General features: G+C 31.7%; 1 protein-coding gene across 4 annotated transcripts in view; it reads left to right on the forward strand.

The window, feature by feature from the left end:
* LOC134687150 (cilia- and flagella-associated protein 47-like) overlaps positions 1 to 12,765 on the forward strand; it is a 70,851-nt gene that overhangs the window by 41,977 nt on the left and 16,109 nt on the right. For 3 of the 4 annotated variants that reach the window (XM_063547171.1, XM_063547174.1, XM_063547172.1), the window contains 10 exons: positions 807 to 861; positions 1,336 to 1,484; positions 3,165 to 3,312; positions 4,524 to 4,699; positions 5,390 to 5,497; positions 9,163 to 9,379; positions 9,598 to 9,754; positions 10,078 to 10,306; positions 10,936 to 11,204; positions 12,126 to 12,170. In XM_063547171.1, the coding sequence (XP_063403241.1) occupies positions 807 to 861; positions 1,336 to 1,484; positions 3,165 to 3,312; positions 4,524 to 4,699; positions 5,390 to 5,497; positions 9,163 to 9,379; positions 9,598 to 9,754; positions 10,078 to 10,306; positions 10,936 to 11,204; positions 12,126 to 12,170 (1,553 nt within the window). The remainder of the gene's footprint in view (positions 1 to 806; positions 862 to 1,335; positions 1,485 to 3,164; positions 3,313 to 4,523; positions 4,700 to 5,389; positions 5,498 to 9,162; positions 9,380 to 9,597; positions 9,755 to 10,077; positions 10,307 to 10,935; positions 11,205 to 12,125; positions 12,171 to 12,765) is intronic. The other variant, XM_063547173.1, reaches the window with a different exon arrangement.

Genomic DNA, 12,765 nt, shown 5'->3' on the forward strand with positions numbered 1-12,765 from the left:
GTGTCTAAATAAATCTAAATTACATTTTATGACCCATTTATGCCACCTACGATAGTAGAGGGGCATTATGTTTTCTGGTCTGTGGGTCTGTTTATCCATCCCTTCGTCTGTCTGTCCCCCTTCAGGTTAAAGTTCTTAGTGAAGGTAGTTTTTGATGAAGTTGATGTCCAATTGAAACTTTGTACACATGTTCCCTGTGATATGATCTTTCTAATTTTAGTGCCAAATTAGAGTTTTTACCCCAATTTCATGATCCACTGAACATAGAAAATGATAGTGCGAGTGATGCATCTATGGACACATTCTAGTTTAGAAATATAATTCAAAACATTTCATCACTAGTCTGTCTGAACACTGAATTTATGAGTTTAAACACCATTCATGGCATGTGTTTTTACTCACATTTTAATTGCCATATTGATACTCCAAAGGACAATGGTGCTCATCAGGTATTCTGGGTTCCTCCACCAATAAAAAATAGTCACCTTTGTCACAGGTGAAAAAGTTATGTATAAGTTCTAAAAACTATGTGAAAAAATCATCTATCTGTGACTACTGTGAATTTAGAAATTATTGCATGCATTTATTTTTGAAATTTTGTCATTTTAGACTAAAATGCAATTTTAATTTTTGTGATATTGAGAAAATCCTGATCAATTCATGTAAAAATTTCAAAATGCGAGTTTAAATTATTGCAATTATAACCCTGTCACATTTTTCGCAATAATAAAAGCCTCGCAATAATTTCTGAATTTACAGTATTGAAAAAAAAATTAATATGTAATTTAAACTGTTTTTATTTTCAGGTCTTCATGTCAATTGTCAGTCCCAAATGTCACAAAGAAAAAGCTGTGTTATAGGGTGAATATTCAGATTGTATATCTGCTATCTGCTATATATAATTTCATTCTATTATTTCCTTAATTTCAAACTGGAAAATATTCTAATCTTAGGTTGTTAGAAAATTTATTCTGAATTTAACTTGTTTCAGTGTTCAAATACAGGATATCGTATTTCTTGATTGAGATTTGAAAAATTTTAACAAAAAAGTCTTATTATATTTTGAAGTAATTTAAATTTGACTGATTCGTATATTTTCGTGGGTACCAATTTTCATGGTTTACCAAAATCTTTTTTGTGGATATGTGATTTTATGGTTGTGATAAAGTATGCATTAAACCTAATAGAAAATTTGTAATTTGTTGAACTTTAAAATTTGTGGTTTAACCTGTATGCACGAAACCATGAAAAGTTGAAACCCAACTAATAATGAGTCTGCAGTAGATAAAAAAAATAAATTTAAAATAAACTTGTGTTAAATTGTTTATGTTTTAGGTTGAATCTGATATTCCCTTTGTTGGTGGCAATATGTCTCTAACAATACTCCCTGGTAAATCTGGAAAGTACAACATGGAAGTGATGCCAAGTCGAAGAGGAGTTTATAGAGGAATTGTAGCATTTATAGCTGGCAAAAATCCTATCGTGTAAGTTCAAGGTTAAAGGAATAAAAGGTCAAATGTTTGCGAAAAATCAGTCCAACAGCAGTTTACTATTGGTACATCAATCATCAATACATTACTTTGGTATTGGTTATGAATTAATTGAATACAGGGTTTCCGCTGGCGGTCGCCATTTTCGCAATTTGCGAAAAAATAATAATTGTGGCGATAAAAATTCGTCATTTGCGAAAGAATTTGGCGAAAGAAATATATAGAATTTATTTTCCTCCATCTTGTTTATTTACTTTTTTCGAATGTCTCGGACTTAACCTGATCAGACAATACTCGGAATTCACCTTGACCTCCTTAAGATTTGGACAGAATATCAATAATCAGCTGATTGTATTTTATAGCTATCGACAACAAAGGACTAATTAATAAAGGTGTTGATTGAATTGTTGACAAAATGATATGGTTAAATGGCTTCCGCTAAATGTCACATACAGAATTTATTTACCACTTTGCGACGCACGTGTTTGAAGAAATCTTTTGACGTCTCCTCTCCTTTTAAAAAGCAAGAAAAATCTCTGATTTAGAACTTTAATTATCCTTTGACTTTAATATAGGTAATTGATCAGGGAGACTACTTTAAAGTCGTTTGAGTGACACGCGTGTTTCAAGCATAGTTTTACGTCTCAACTTTTTCATTTACGATGGTCAAGAAAAGAAAACTGTCGTTATGAAGAAATCTATCCAAAAGATTGGGAACAACCCCTCGAATGAGAGTAGCCCTTAAATGTTATGACTAAACATGAAATGAGGGATCAATTTCATGTGATAAAAGCTTTTCTTTTGTTGTAAAAAACACTTCTTAGTACAAAAGGGCACATCAGTATTTTTCTTTTAAAAAACTTTCCCTACGAACTATTATACTGGTATTATATAATCAAAACATGGCTATTAATTTTGTTATATTCCAGGACTTATATCTTGTTTATTATTAAATGTATAGTGGCCCCCTCATTTAGAAAAAATGTTTAAAATACAATCATGAATATTTTTCCCTTTTAAGTTAATATTTAGTTTTTATTCAATTAATGTAGACTCTGAAATAATTGATTATTTAAGGGAAAAGGGAGAGGAGTAGAAAAAAAAAGGTAAATTTTAAACGAAAAATATAGTTATGTTACTTGGCGAAAAAAATAATAAAGTGGCGAAAAATATATTGTTTTGGCGAAAGAGGTGGCGAAAAAAATAATTGACCCAGAGGAAACCCTGATTGAATATAAATGGCAAAGGGTCTGAAATCTGTCACTAATGTGACTAGTTTTCCAGTACAGATGTTTAATAGGGTAAACAATCAAATCAACTCACAGCCATGGTTTTTAAATGAAATTCAATAGTAATTATTTCTTTATTCACGGTAGAAGAAACATTTGTTTCTTGTTAAATTACTGTTTTGTTTTCTCTTTTAAACATCATGAGCAGAAGATAAGAGCTGTACGATACAATTTACAACGTATTTAAAAACAAAATGGATAATTTTTTATCTGTAAATGTCTTTTCAGGATCTTTTATAGCTGACTATGCGATATGGTCTTTGCACATTATTGACGGCCATTTGGTGACCTGTAGTTCTTAATTTCTGTGTCATTTGTGGAGATTTGTCTCATTCATACCACATTTTTTTTTTATTATTTTCTTTACTGTTCATTTTTGTTTTAGTGAGATAGATAGTGACGGAGATGAGATACCAGACGGCGATGATGATGAGAGCAGACATTACTATGGTTACAGAATCTGGTACTCATTAGAAATCCAAGTTCAACCGTCTCCACCAGAACGTATAATGACAGTTGAATGTGCTTGTCATGTAAGTCCTTTCAAGTAATGTACAAAGGAGTAGGTCCGGTAAGACCCCTTTTTGGCCCCAAAATATAGCAGTTTTAAAAAATTGTTGAAATGTAAACTTTTAGATATTTCTTGTACAGTAGAATGGTCCTGCTACATAAAAATGGGCTGTTTTTGACAATGCAATGCACATATAGCAGGTACTAGCACCATTTAGTCAGGCTCAATTACAGAAATCTTCACAATTCTAGCATTTTTGTTAAATTTTAGGCGGTTTTCGTGTGAAACGAAAGTGGCCGCATTCGTGTTCATCCTTTATATTAAAATGTAGGTTGTATTTTATGATAATACATAACATATATAAAGATTGAGGATGAACACGGATGCGGCCACTTTCATTTTCGACGAAAACCATCTGAAAAGTTACATTTTTTGGCATATTTGGTAGATTTTTCATATTTGAGCTTGAATCGGGTCGTTTTAAATGACAAAATCAGTTAAAATCTTTCACAAAAACTAATTGATTCAAATGAAATAGACACTTAAGTGTTTAAAAACCGGTCAAAATCCTTCGTAAGATGAACCTGAAATTTGAGGCCAAAATCGGTCCTTACCGGACCTTCTCCTTTCAGAATATTGTAAATTCAGAAATTATTACAAAGTTTTTATTATTGCAACAGAGTTGTAAATGCAATAATTCAAACTCACATTTTGAAATATTTTATATGAATTAAACAATGATAAATGTACCCAATGATTAATGAATTTAAAGTATTGAAATCATTCCATGTAATATCTACTAATGATAGATGCTTATATGAACAACATTTATAGAATTACACCAATTTCTAGGGCTTAGAGATTATATGTTGTTAATTTGAAAGTTTGTTTTCCATGAATATTCTACATTCTATAATTGATTGATGAGCATTTACTTTTGGAGCTAGCTTGATCCAATAAATTCAATTAAAACTTGTACTGCATAACTAAATGTAAGGTTGTTTTGACAGTTAAAGCATTAAAGATTTATAATGGTTGTGAAATATTAGCAATAATTTTTAAAATTCTACAAATTTTAGCCATATTATTTAATTATTTTTACAAAAAAAACACACAAGTATCTCATTTATACATTTTGCTCATCCATTGTTTGAATTACGGAGCTGTTTAATCACCAAGTAAAATGTTACCCTATATTAGAATTTTAGAAGTAATGTTTGTTTTTTTTCTCAGAAAAAGGCATTGTTGGAAGTAATTGTAAGAAATCCAACTCCTGAAGAAATAAAGCTGGAAGTAACAATTGAAGGAAGGGATCTATCTGGTGCCTCATCAATAATATTAGGAGCAGGTGAAAAAGATGTGTATACACTCACCTATGCTCCTGCTGTTATAGGAAATCATAAAGGAAGGTAAACGCAGAATAAATAATGCATTTGTAAAGTTGTTTAATGACACTTTAGTCTGCAAATTTTTTTGTGCTATATTTTAAAAATTAAATTGCATTTTTGTATAAGACTATAGTTATCTATTTTGCTAATGAATGATAGTTTCCAGACTTCATAATGAAAAGCTGTGTCATGGCTAGAAACAAATACAATTATTAAGCATAACAATCTTTTTATATAACAGTTGCTATTTTGATATTTATTGTACTTAATAAAATTGATCATGGAAATGGGGACTGTGTTAAAGAGACAACTAAGGAGCCAACAAAACAGCTGAAGGCCATTAATGGACCTGCAACAGAGCCAGAAAATCCTGCACCCCTAAATAAAAATGTTTACTAATTCAGTAAAAAATGGACATCATACTAAACTCCAAAATATGCAAATGAACTAAAATTAAAAATCATGCATGACAGACAAAGACTCTTAACTTGATAATTTCTTTTATTTTTAGATTGATATTAATTGTACCTAAGTCTGAATGAGAATTTGGTTTGTTTTTAGATTGATATTTATTGTACCTTAATCTGAATGAGAATTTGGTTTATTTTTAGATTGATATTAATTGTACCTAAGTCTGAATGAGAATTTGGTTTATTTTTAGATTGATATTAATTGTACCTAAGTCTGAATGAGAATTTGGTTTATTTTTAGATTGATATTTTTCCATGAGACTGTTGGGGAGTTCTGGTATGACCTCAGACTCAATGCTGATTCTCCACCACAAACCACATTGACACATATGGAATGTGAACTTGGAAGGTCAGTTCTCGTTTTGTTGTCTGCATCAAATAAATTATAGTCAGTAAAAAATAATTGAATGAAACCAAAATGAAAAAAGGTAAGGATAAGAGATTAAATTTTTCGACTGATGTTATTTTTAGCTCACCTGGCCCGACGGGCCAAGTGAGCTTTTCTCATCACTTGGCGTCCGGCGTCCGGCGTCGTCCGTCGTCCTTAACTTTTACAAAAATCTTCTCCTCTGAAACTACTGGGCCAAATCTAACCAAACTTGGCCACAATCATCATTGGGGTATCTAGTTTAAAAAATGTGTGGCATGACCCGGTCAACCAACCAAGATGGCCGCCACGGCTAAAAATAGAACACAGACCTGCCAACTTTTGAAAATCTCCATGGGGGATTTAGCGCGCGACAAGATTTTTAAGGGTTACAATTTTAGCGACTTTTCTGTGAGCATTGTTTTTTACTCCTAAAATAGTCTAAGTTCTCTTCTTTTTTCTTTTGGTATACTAATGATGAGCTTGTAGGCCTTGGTTACTTTTATTTGCATGATTTTGTACTATTAAATTTTAAAATTAACAAAATAACTGAAAAATAGAGAAAATGGCATTAAAAATAAAGGTTTCAAAGTAGAGACCCCCCCCCCCCTTTCCCCCTCCAAAGACCTTCTCATCTATGAACCTTGACTCAAAACACCTAAAACTACATGACCTAAAGTAAGAAGGATGAAGACAGATTTTGATTTAGTCTTACTCATGGTTTTTATATCAGTATCAATGAGAAAATGGATTAAATTTGAGTTATCTTTCTTTGTATTCAGAGGTGCTCTTACCTGTGGAGGCTTATACAGTAAACACAGTAGAAGTGTATACAAAATGGCGTCGATTTTAGATCAACAGACACACGATGTCTGGTTTCAAAAATTAAACAATTTTCAAGATAAACAATGCTTTCTTGAGAGTTTTTTTACAGTTCTCATCTTTCAATTAATCATGATTTTGCTGTGGAACTAGGGCAAATGTTGCAAATTGTGCTTGTATGATAAATTGATTAAAATTGAAAGGCTGTTTGACCAAATTTATACAAATTAATTTTGAGGATTGTTACGACCCATTAGGTAATCTGATTACATACAACCACTAATTATGACACCTGTTGTGACTGTTGATTAGCGTAGGGTCATTTACATGTCATAATATGTCCCCAGGTAAAATGATTGATTTTTTAAAATTGATCAGAAAAACTTCAAAATCGGTAGAAAATAATTTTTTCAGGTATATTTATTGAAAATCGGGATTTTGACCAATTTTACAATCCCGATATCGGGATTCGGGTTGAGGGGTAAAAATCGGGATGATACCGCGAAAATCGGGATAGTTGGCAGGTCTGAGAACATAGGGGTAAAATGCAGTTTTTGGCTTATAACTCAAAAACCAAAGCATTAAGAGCAAATCTGACAGGGTAAAAATGTTTATCAGGTCAAGATCTATCTGCCCTGAAATTTTCAAATGAATCGGTCAATCGGTTGTTGGGTTGCTGCCCCTGAATTGGTAATTTTGAAGAAATTTTGCTGTTTTTGGTTATTATCTTGAATATTATTATAGATAGAGATAAATTGTAAACAGCAATAATGTTCAGCAAAGTAAGATCTACAAATAAGTCAACATGACCAAAATGGTCAGTTGACCCGTTTAGGAGTTATTGCCCTTTATAGTCAATTTTTAACCATTTTTCGTTAATTAAAGTAATCTTTTACAAAAATCTTCTCCTCTGAAACTACTTGGCCAAATTAATCCAAACTTGGCCACAATCATCTTTGGGGTATCTAGTTTAAAAAATGTGTGGCGTGACCTGGTCAACCAACCAAGATGGCCGCCACGGCTAAAAATAGAACAAAGGGGTAAAATGCAATTTTGGGTTATAACTCAAAAACCAAAGCATTTTGAGGAAATCTGGCATGAAATAAAAATGTTTATCAGGTCAAGATCTATCTGCCCTGAAATTTTCAGATGAATCGGTCAATCGGTTGTTGGGTTGCTGCCCCTGAATTGGTAATTTTGAGGAAATTTTGCTGTTTTTGGTTATTATCTTGAATATTATTATAGATAGAGATAAACTGTAAACAGCAATAATGTTCAGCAAAGTAAGATCTACAAATAAGTCAACATGACCAAAATGGTCAATTGACCCGTTTAGGAGTTATTGCCCTTTATAGTCAATTTTTAACCATTTTTCTTTAATTAAAGTAATCTTTTACAAAAATCTTCTCCTGAAACTACTGGGCCAAATTAATCCAAACTTGGCCACAATCATCTTTGGGGTATCTAGTTTAAAAAATGTGTGGCGTGACCTGGTCAACCAACCAAGATGGCCGCCACCGCTAAAAATAGAACATAGGGGTAAAATGCAGTTTTTGGCTTATAACTCAAAAAACAAAGCATTTTGAGGAAATCTGACATGGGATAAAAATGTTTATCAGGTCAAGAACTATCTGCCCTGAAATTTTCAGATGAATCGGTCAATCGGTTGTTGGGTTGCTGCCCCTGAATTGGTAATTTTGAGGAGATTTTGCTGTTTTTGGTTATTATCTTGAATATTATTATAGATAGAGATAAATTGTAAACAGCAATAATGTTCAGCAAAGTAAGATCTACAAGTAAGTCAACATGACCAAAATGGTCAGTTGACCCCTTTAGGAGTTATTGCCCTTTATAGTCAATCTTTAACCATTTTTCATAAATCTATTAGTAATCTTTTACAAAATCTCCACTGAAACTACTAGGCCACAATCATCTTTGGGGTATCTAGTTTGAAAAATGTGTCCGATGACCTGGCCATTCAACCAAGATGGCTGCCACGGCTAAAAATAGAACATAGGGGTAAAATGCAGTTTTTTGCTTATAACTATGAAACCAAAGCATCTAGAGCAAATCTGACAAGAAGTTAAATTATTAATCAAGTCAATATCTATCTGCCCTGAATTTTTCAGATGAATTGGACAACTGGTTGTTGGGTTGCTGCCCTCCAATTGGTAATTTTTAAAGAAATTTTGCCGTTTTTGGTTATCTTGAATACTATTATAGATAGCGATAAACTGTAAACAGCAATAATGTTCAGCAAAGTAAGATCTACAAATAAGTCAACATGACCTAAATGGTCAATTGACCCCTTAAGGAGTTATTGCCCTTTATAGTCAATTTTTAACAATTTTCATTAATTTGGTAAATTTATGTAAATTTTTACCAAATATAGCATTCTCTGTTACTAATGGGCAAAGTTCATGATAGATATAATTGTAAGAAGCAAAATCGTTCAGTAAAGTAAGAACTTCAAACACATCACCATCACCAAAATACAATTTTGTCATGAATCCATTTGTGTCCTTTGTTTAATATGCACATAGACCAAGGTGAGCGACACAGGCTCTTTAGAGCCTCTAGTTAATGCTTATATCAGGTACTATAATTAGGAGCATATACAAGTTTTACAAGAGTTTGAATTTTAAAATTAATCCTATGAAGTTTAGAATTTGTCATTAAACTTTGTGTATTTTGGAAATGTTAGATATGCTTTCATGTAATCTTAGAAGGAGAACCTGTTCTGCTTCTTTTTCTATCTGGTATGATCATGACAATAAATAATTTGCTCTTATTCATTTTTATTATTATTTTTTTTTTTTTTGTAGATGGACACAGCAGACAATTCTACTGGACAATCCTACTGATGAAACACTTGAGTTAGTACCAACAGTATCCAACACAAACAACTTTTCCTTAGAAAGAGAAAATGAGCGGCCATTGTGTTTGCGACCTCATTCTCAGATTGAGGTCCCTATACATTTTATGCCATCAACACTTGGCCATGGAGACCATATTGCCAGAATTATATTCCATAGTCAACAAGTAAGATTTTTTTCTACAAATAGAAAGCTAGGGTATATTAAAATATGTGAATTGGTGTCATGTTTTTCTTTAAAAAGTAATATTAACCTTTTATCTAAATTTCTGGATATTTTATAAGTTCAAAAGTTCAAAACATTTGTGTATATTTTTTATTGACTGATATTTTTTCTATGATAAAACTATTGATCGATTTTTTAACTAAATAATTCTTCTTGTAGCTTGGAGAATGGATATTTGTAGCTTCTGGTACGGGACTGTTACCTCAACCACAGGATCCAGTCAGTGTGTATACTGAAGCAGGATCTAATATTACACTTATAATACCATTCCGTAATCCAATGGACCACGCTGTTATTGTTGATGTACAACTAAAAGGTAATTAAACCAGCTAAACTAATCGATTTACGATATATAGTATTTTTGTTTTTCTTGTTTTGTAAAAACCACAAGTGTGAACACACATATATGGTGTAAAAAGATAACAACTCACATTTTAATTAGACTATATGCTTTCATTTAGCAGTATGAGGCTGCTGAAAGATGTATTCATATTGCTTTATTCAATGATAAGTACAATATTTCATGGTTCTATAGGTTTCAGCCAGAATTAGTGTTAGACCAGGTTCAAATTGTTTTGCCATCTAATATATGTCCTTAACTAGAAAGAAAGTTTATTAATAATTTCTATTCTTAAATAGATAATAATGCTCAGTTAGAGAAGATAGTGAATGGATACACAACATCAGAAACAGCTTTCTGTCTTCTACTGAAACACATGGCTAGTATTAGAGTGGGTCCAAAGTCCACCTTAGATATCCCAGTATGCTTTGCACCAACAGAGATGACAAAGTATGAAGCATTGTGTACTGTTATAGTAAGAAAAGAAGATAATGGCAAATGGATGTATGGACCAAAAGATAGTAGAGGGTAGGTTTGATCTTTAATAGTTAAAAATAAAATATGCATCTTCTAAAATTTATGTGTAAACTTGTAATTTGTCTAGAAATCGCAAGTCGATTTTACAAAAAAACTTATGACTAAGATTGATCGTAAGTATACTGATTTGTTCATAATTTAAGACAAATTTTAGTTGTAAGTTTTTTTTGTGAAATCAACTCCAGATCCTTAACAGGTTGTATATCTTTAACTTAATAATCAAAATCTATAGGAAATTCATGTAATTTAGAATTTCAGTTTGATGCCGGTAAAACCAAAACATACAAATGGTCTTAAGTTATGGGTATTTTAGATACTGTATAAGAGTCAATGGCCATATTTATTGTCCAGCTGCACATCAGAATCAAATAGCTCATTATTTTTGTAAGTAGTGGCCAGTTAATTTGCTGTATTTTTTATTATCAATATTTAAGAGTTAATAGCCATTTTAAATGTCACATGAGAATCAAAGAGCTAATTGCATATTGCCCAAAGTAATATAAAAACATATATGTTTAGTTATTAGGAATTCATTCAAAAAAATATTAATAACTTTGCTTGTACTATTAGAAACAGAATGCTCAGATTGAAAATTGATAAATATTTGGTTTTGTTTTCAGAAATCTAATTTCTAAAACCGGAAATGATGGTTTAACTGAAATTAGGTGGTTGTACCCAATACAAGGGGTACCAGAATCTAAACCAGTCAAGGACACAACAGGGGCAGTGGTAGAATGTAAGGCTCGTGACCGTGTAGAGGAGAGGTTAGAGGTCACATTGGCAGGTGTTGCTCCAGCAGCTTCAGGACCACAAAAAAATATAACCACAAGATCTATTACACCAAAAGGACAAAAACCAAAAGTAGCAGACGGCATTGTTGTAGGGGAAAGTAAGTTGTCATATATTGTTTGTTTGTTTGTTTGTTTGTGTTTAATGCAATTTTCTGTGACCTTGGCTATATTATAAAGACCAGTTTTTATTGATGGAGCTCGAAAAAACCAAAGACTCTGAAGGAATCAACGACCATTTGCAGTAGAACTTGCAATCTTTATCAACTCGGATAACACCTCTACAATAGCAAAATGATGTCCAATATATTCATATATTTGATTTGGAAAAAAAAGTATAAAGAAAGTTGATCTGTATATAATATACAATAAATTAGATATACCAAAAGAACGGGATGTGTTCTGGTTTCTTAAGAAAACATAAAGCAGATAAAAGAAAAATCTTTATTATCTCCCTTTGGTATGCACCTCATTTGATATGGTCTTTTTGGTTTATTCCTAATTTCCGGGTTTTGTAAAAAGTTTTTTTTTACACATTACTTAAAGTAGCTATTATTGCCTTTATTTTGTTAAATATGAATTGTATGCTAAAAGACAAAGTACATGTAATTGAGCATATCCATAACAAACAATTGATGCAGTTATAGATCTAATTTACAGATCTAATAAACTGTATCTTTGGCAGTATAAAAGTTATGTACTGTGCATTCATTTATGTTTGTTGGATACCAATTTTTCGTGGAATTCGTGGGTACAGGGTAAACACGAATTTAAATGTTCAACGAATTACAAATTTTCTAAAGAAAACCTCAAAATATCCACAAATATGGAAGTTTTTCTCAAACCAAGAAAATTTGAATCCAAGAAAATAAATGAATCTACACTATATAACAAAATTATATTGAATAGTAACTATTGCATATTTTGAGAGTGAATATAAATGTGCAATGTTAAAATAGACAAAAGTTAAATATAAGATTTGCCATTAAACACAAACATTGAACAACTACTCTTCTTTTAAGATGAGATTGTATTGGGTGAAAGGTCACTCTCTCCACCAATGGAAAGTAAGCTTTGTCACTACAGCTACTGCATGTAAACAACTTTGGTTATAATCAATATACAATCTTGCAGCATGATTTAATACAAATATACATATTAATGCATGTTTACATTTTTGCGCCTGTCCCAAGTCAGGAGCCTCTGGCCTTTGTTAGTCTTGTATTATTTAAATTTTAGTTTCTTGTGTACAATTTGGAAACTAGTATGGCGTTCATTATCACTGAACTAGTATATATTTGTTTAGGGGCCAGCTGAAGGACGCCTCCGGGTGCAGGAATTTCTCGCTACATTGAAGACCTGTTGGTGACTTTCTGCTGTTGTTTTTTTATTTGGTCGGGTTGTTGTCTCTTTGACACATTCCCCATTTCCATTCTCAATTTTATTACAATGAAAATTATAAAATAAATACTTGTCATGAAGCATGATTTTAATAATGTATTATTCTCTAAGTCAACCAGAATTTCATTGTAAATGTTGTAGGTGCATGAAAAAATAATATTTTTAAATTTCTAAGTTTCTTTGGCAATAAAAATGTAAACATTTGTTAAAATGACTTGAAAAATTATGAATACATATGCATTGTATAAGCATGTTAAATAA

This window comes from Mytilus trossulus, chromosome 10 (assembly GCF_036588685.1).
Source record: "Mytilus trossulus isolate FHL-02 chromosome 10, PNRI_Mtr1.1.1.hap1, whole genome shotgun sequence".
NCBI classification, from domain to species: Eukaryota; Metazoa; Mollusca; class Bivalvia; order Mytilida; family Mytilidae; genus Mytilus; species Mytilus trossulus.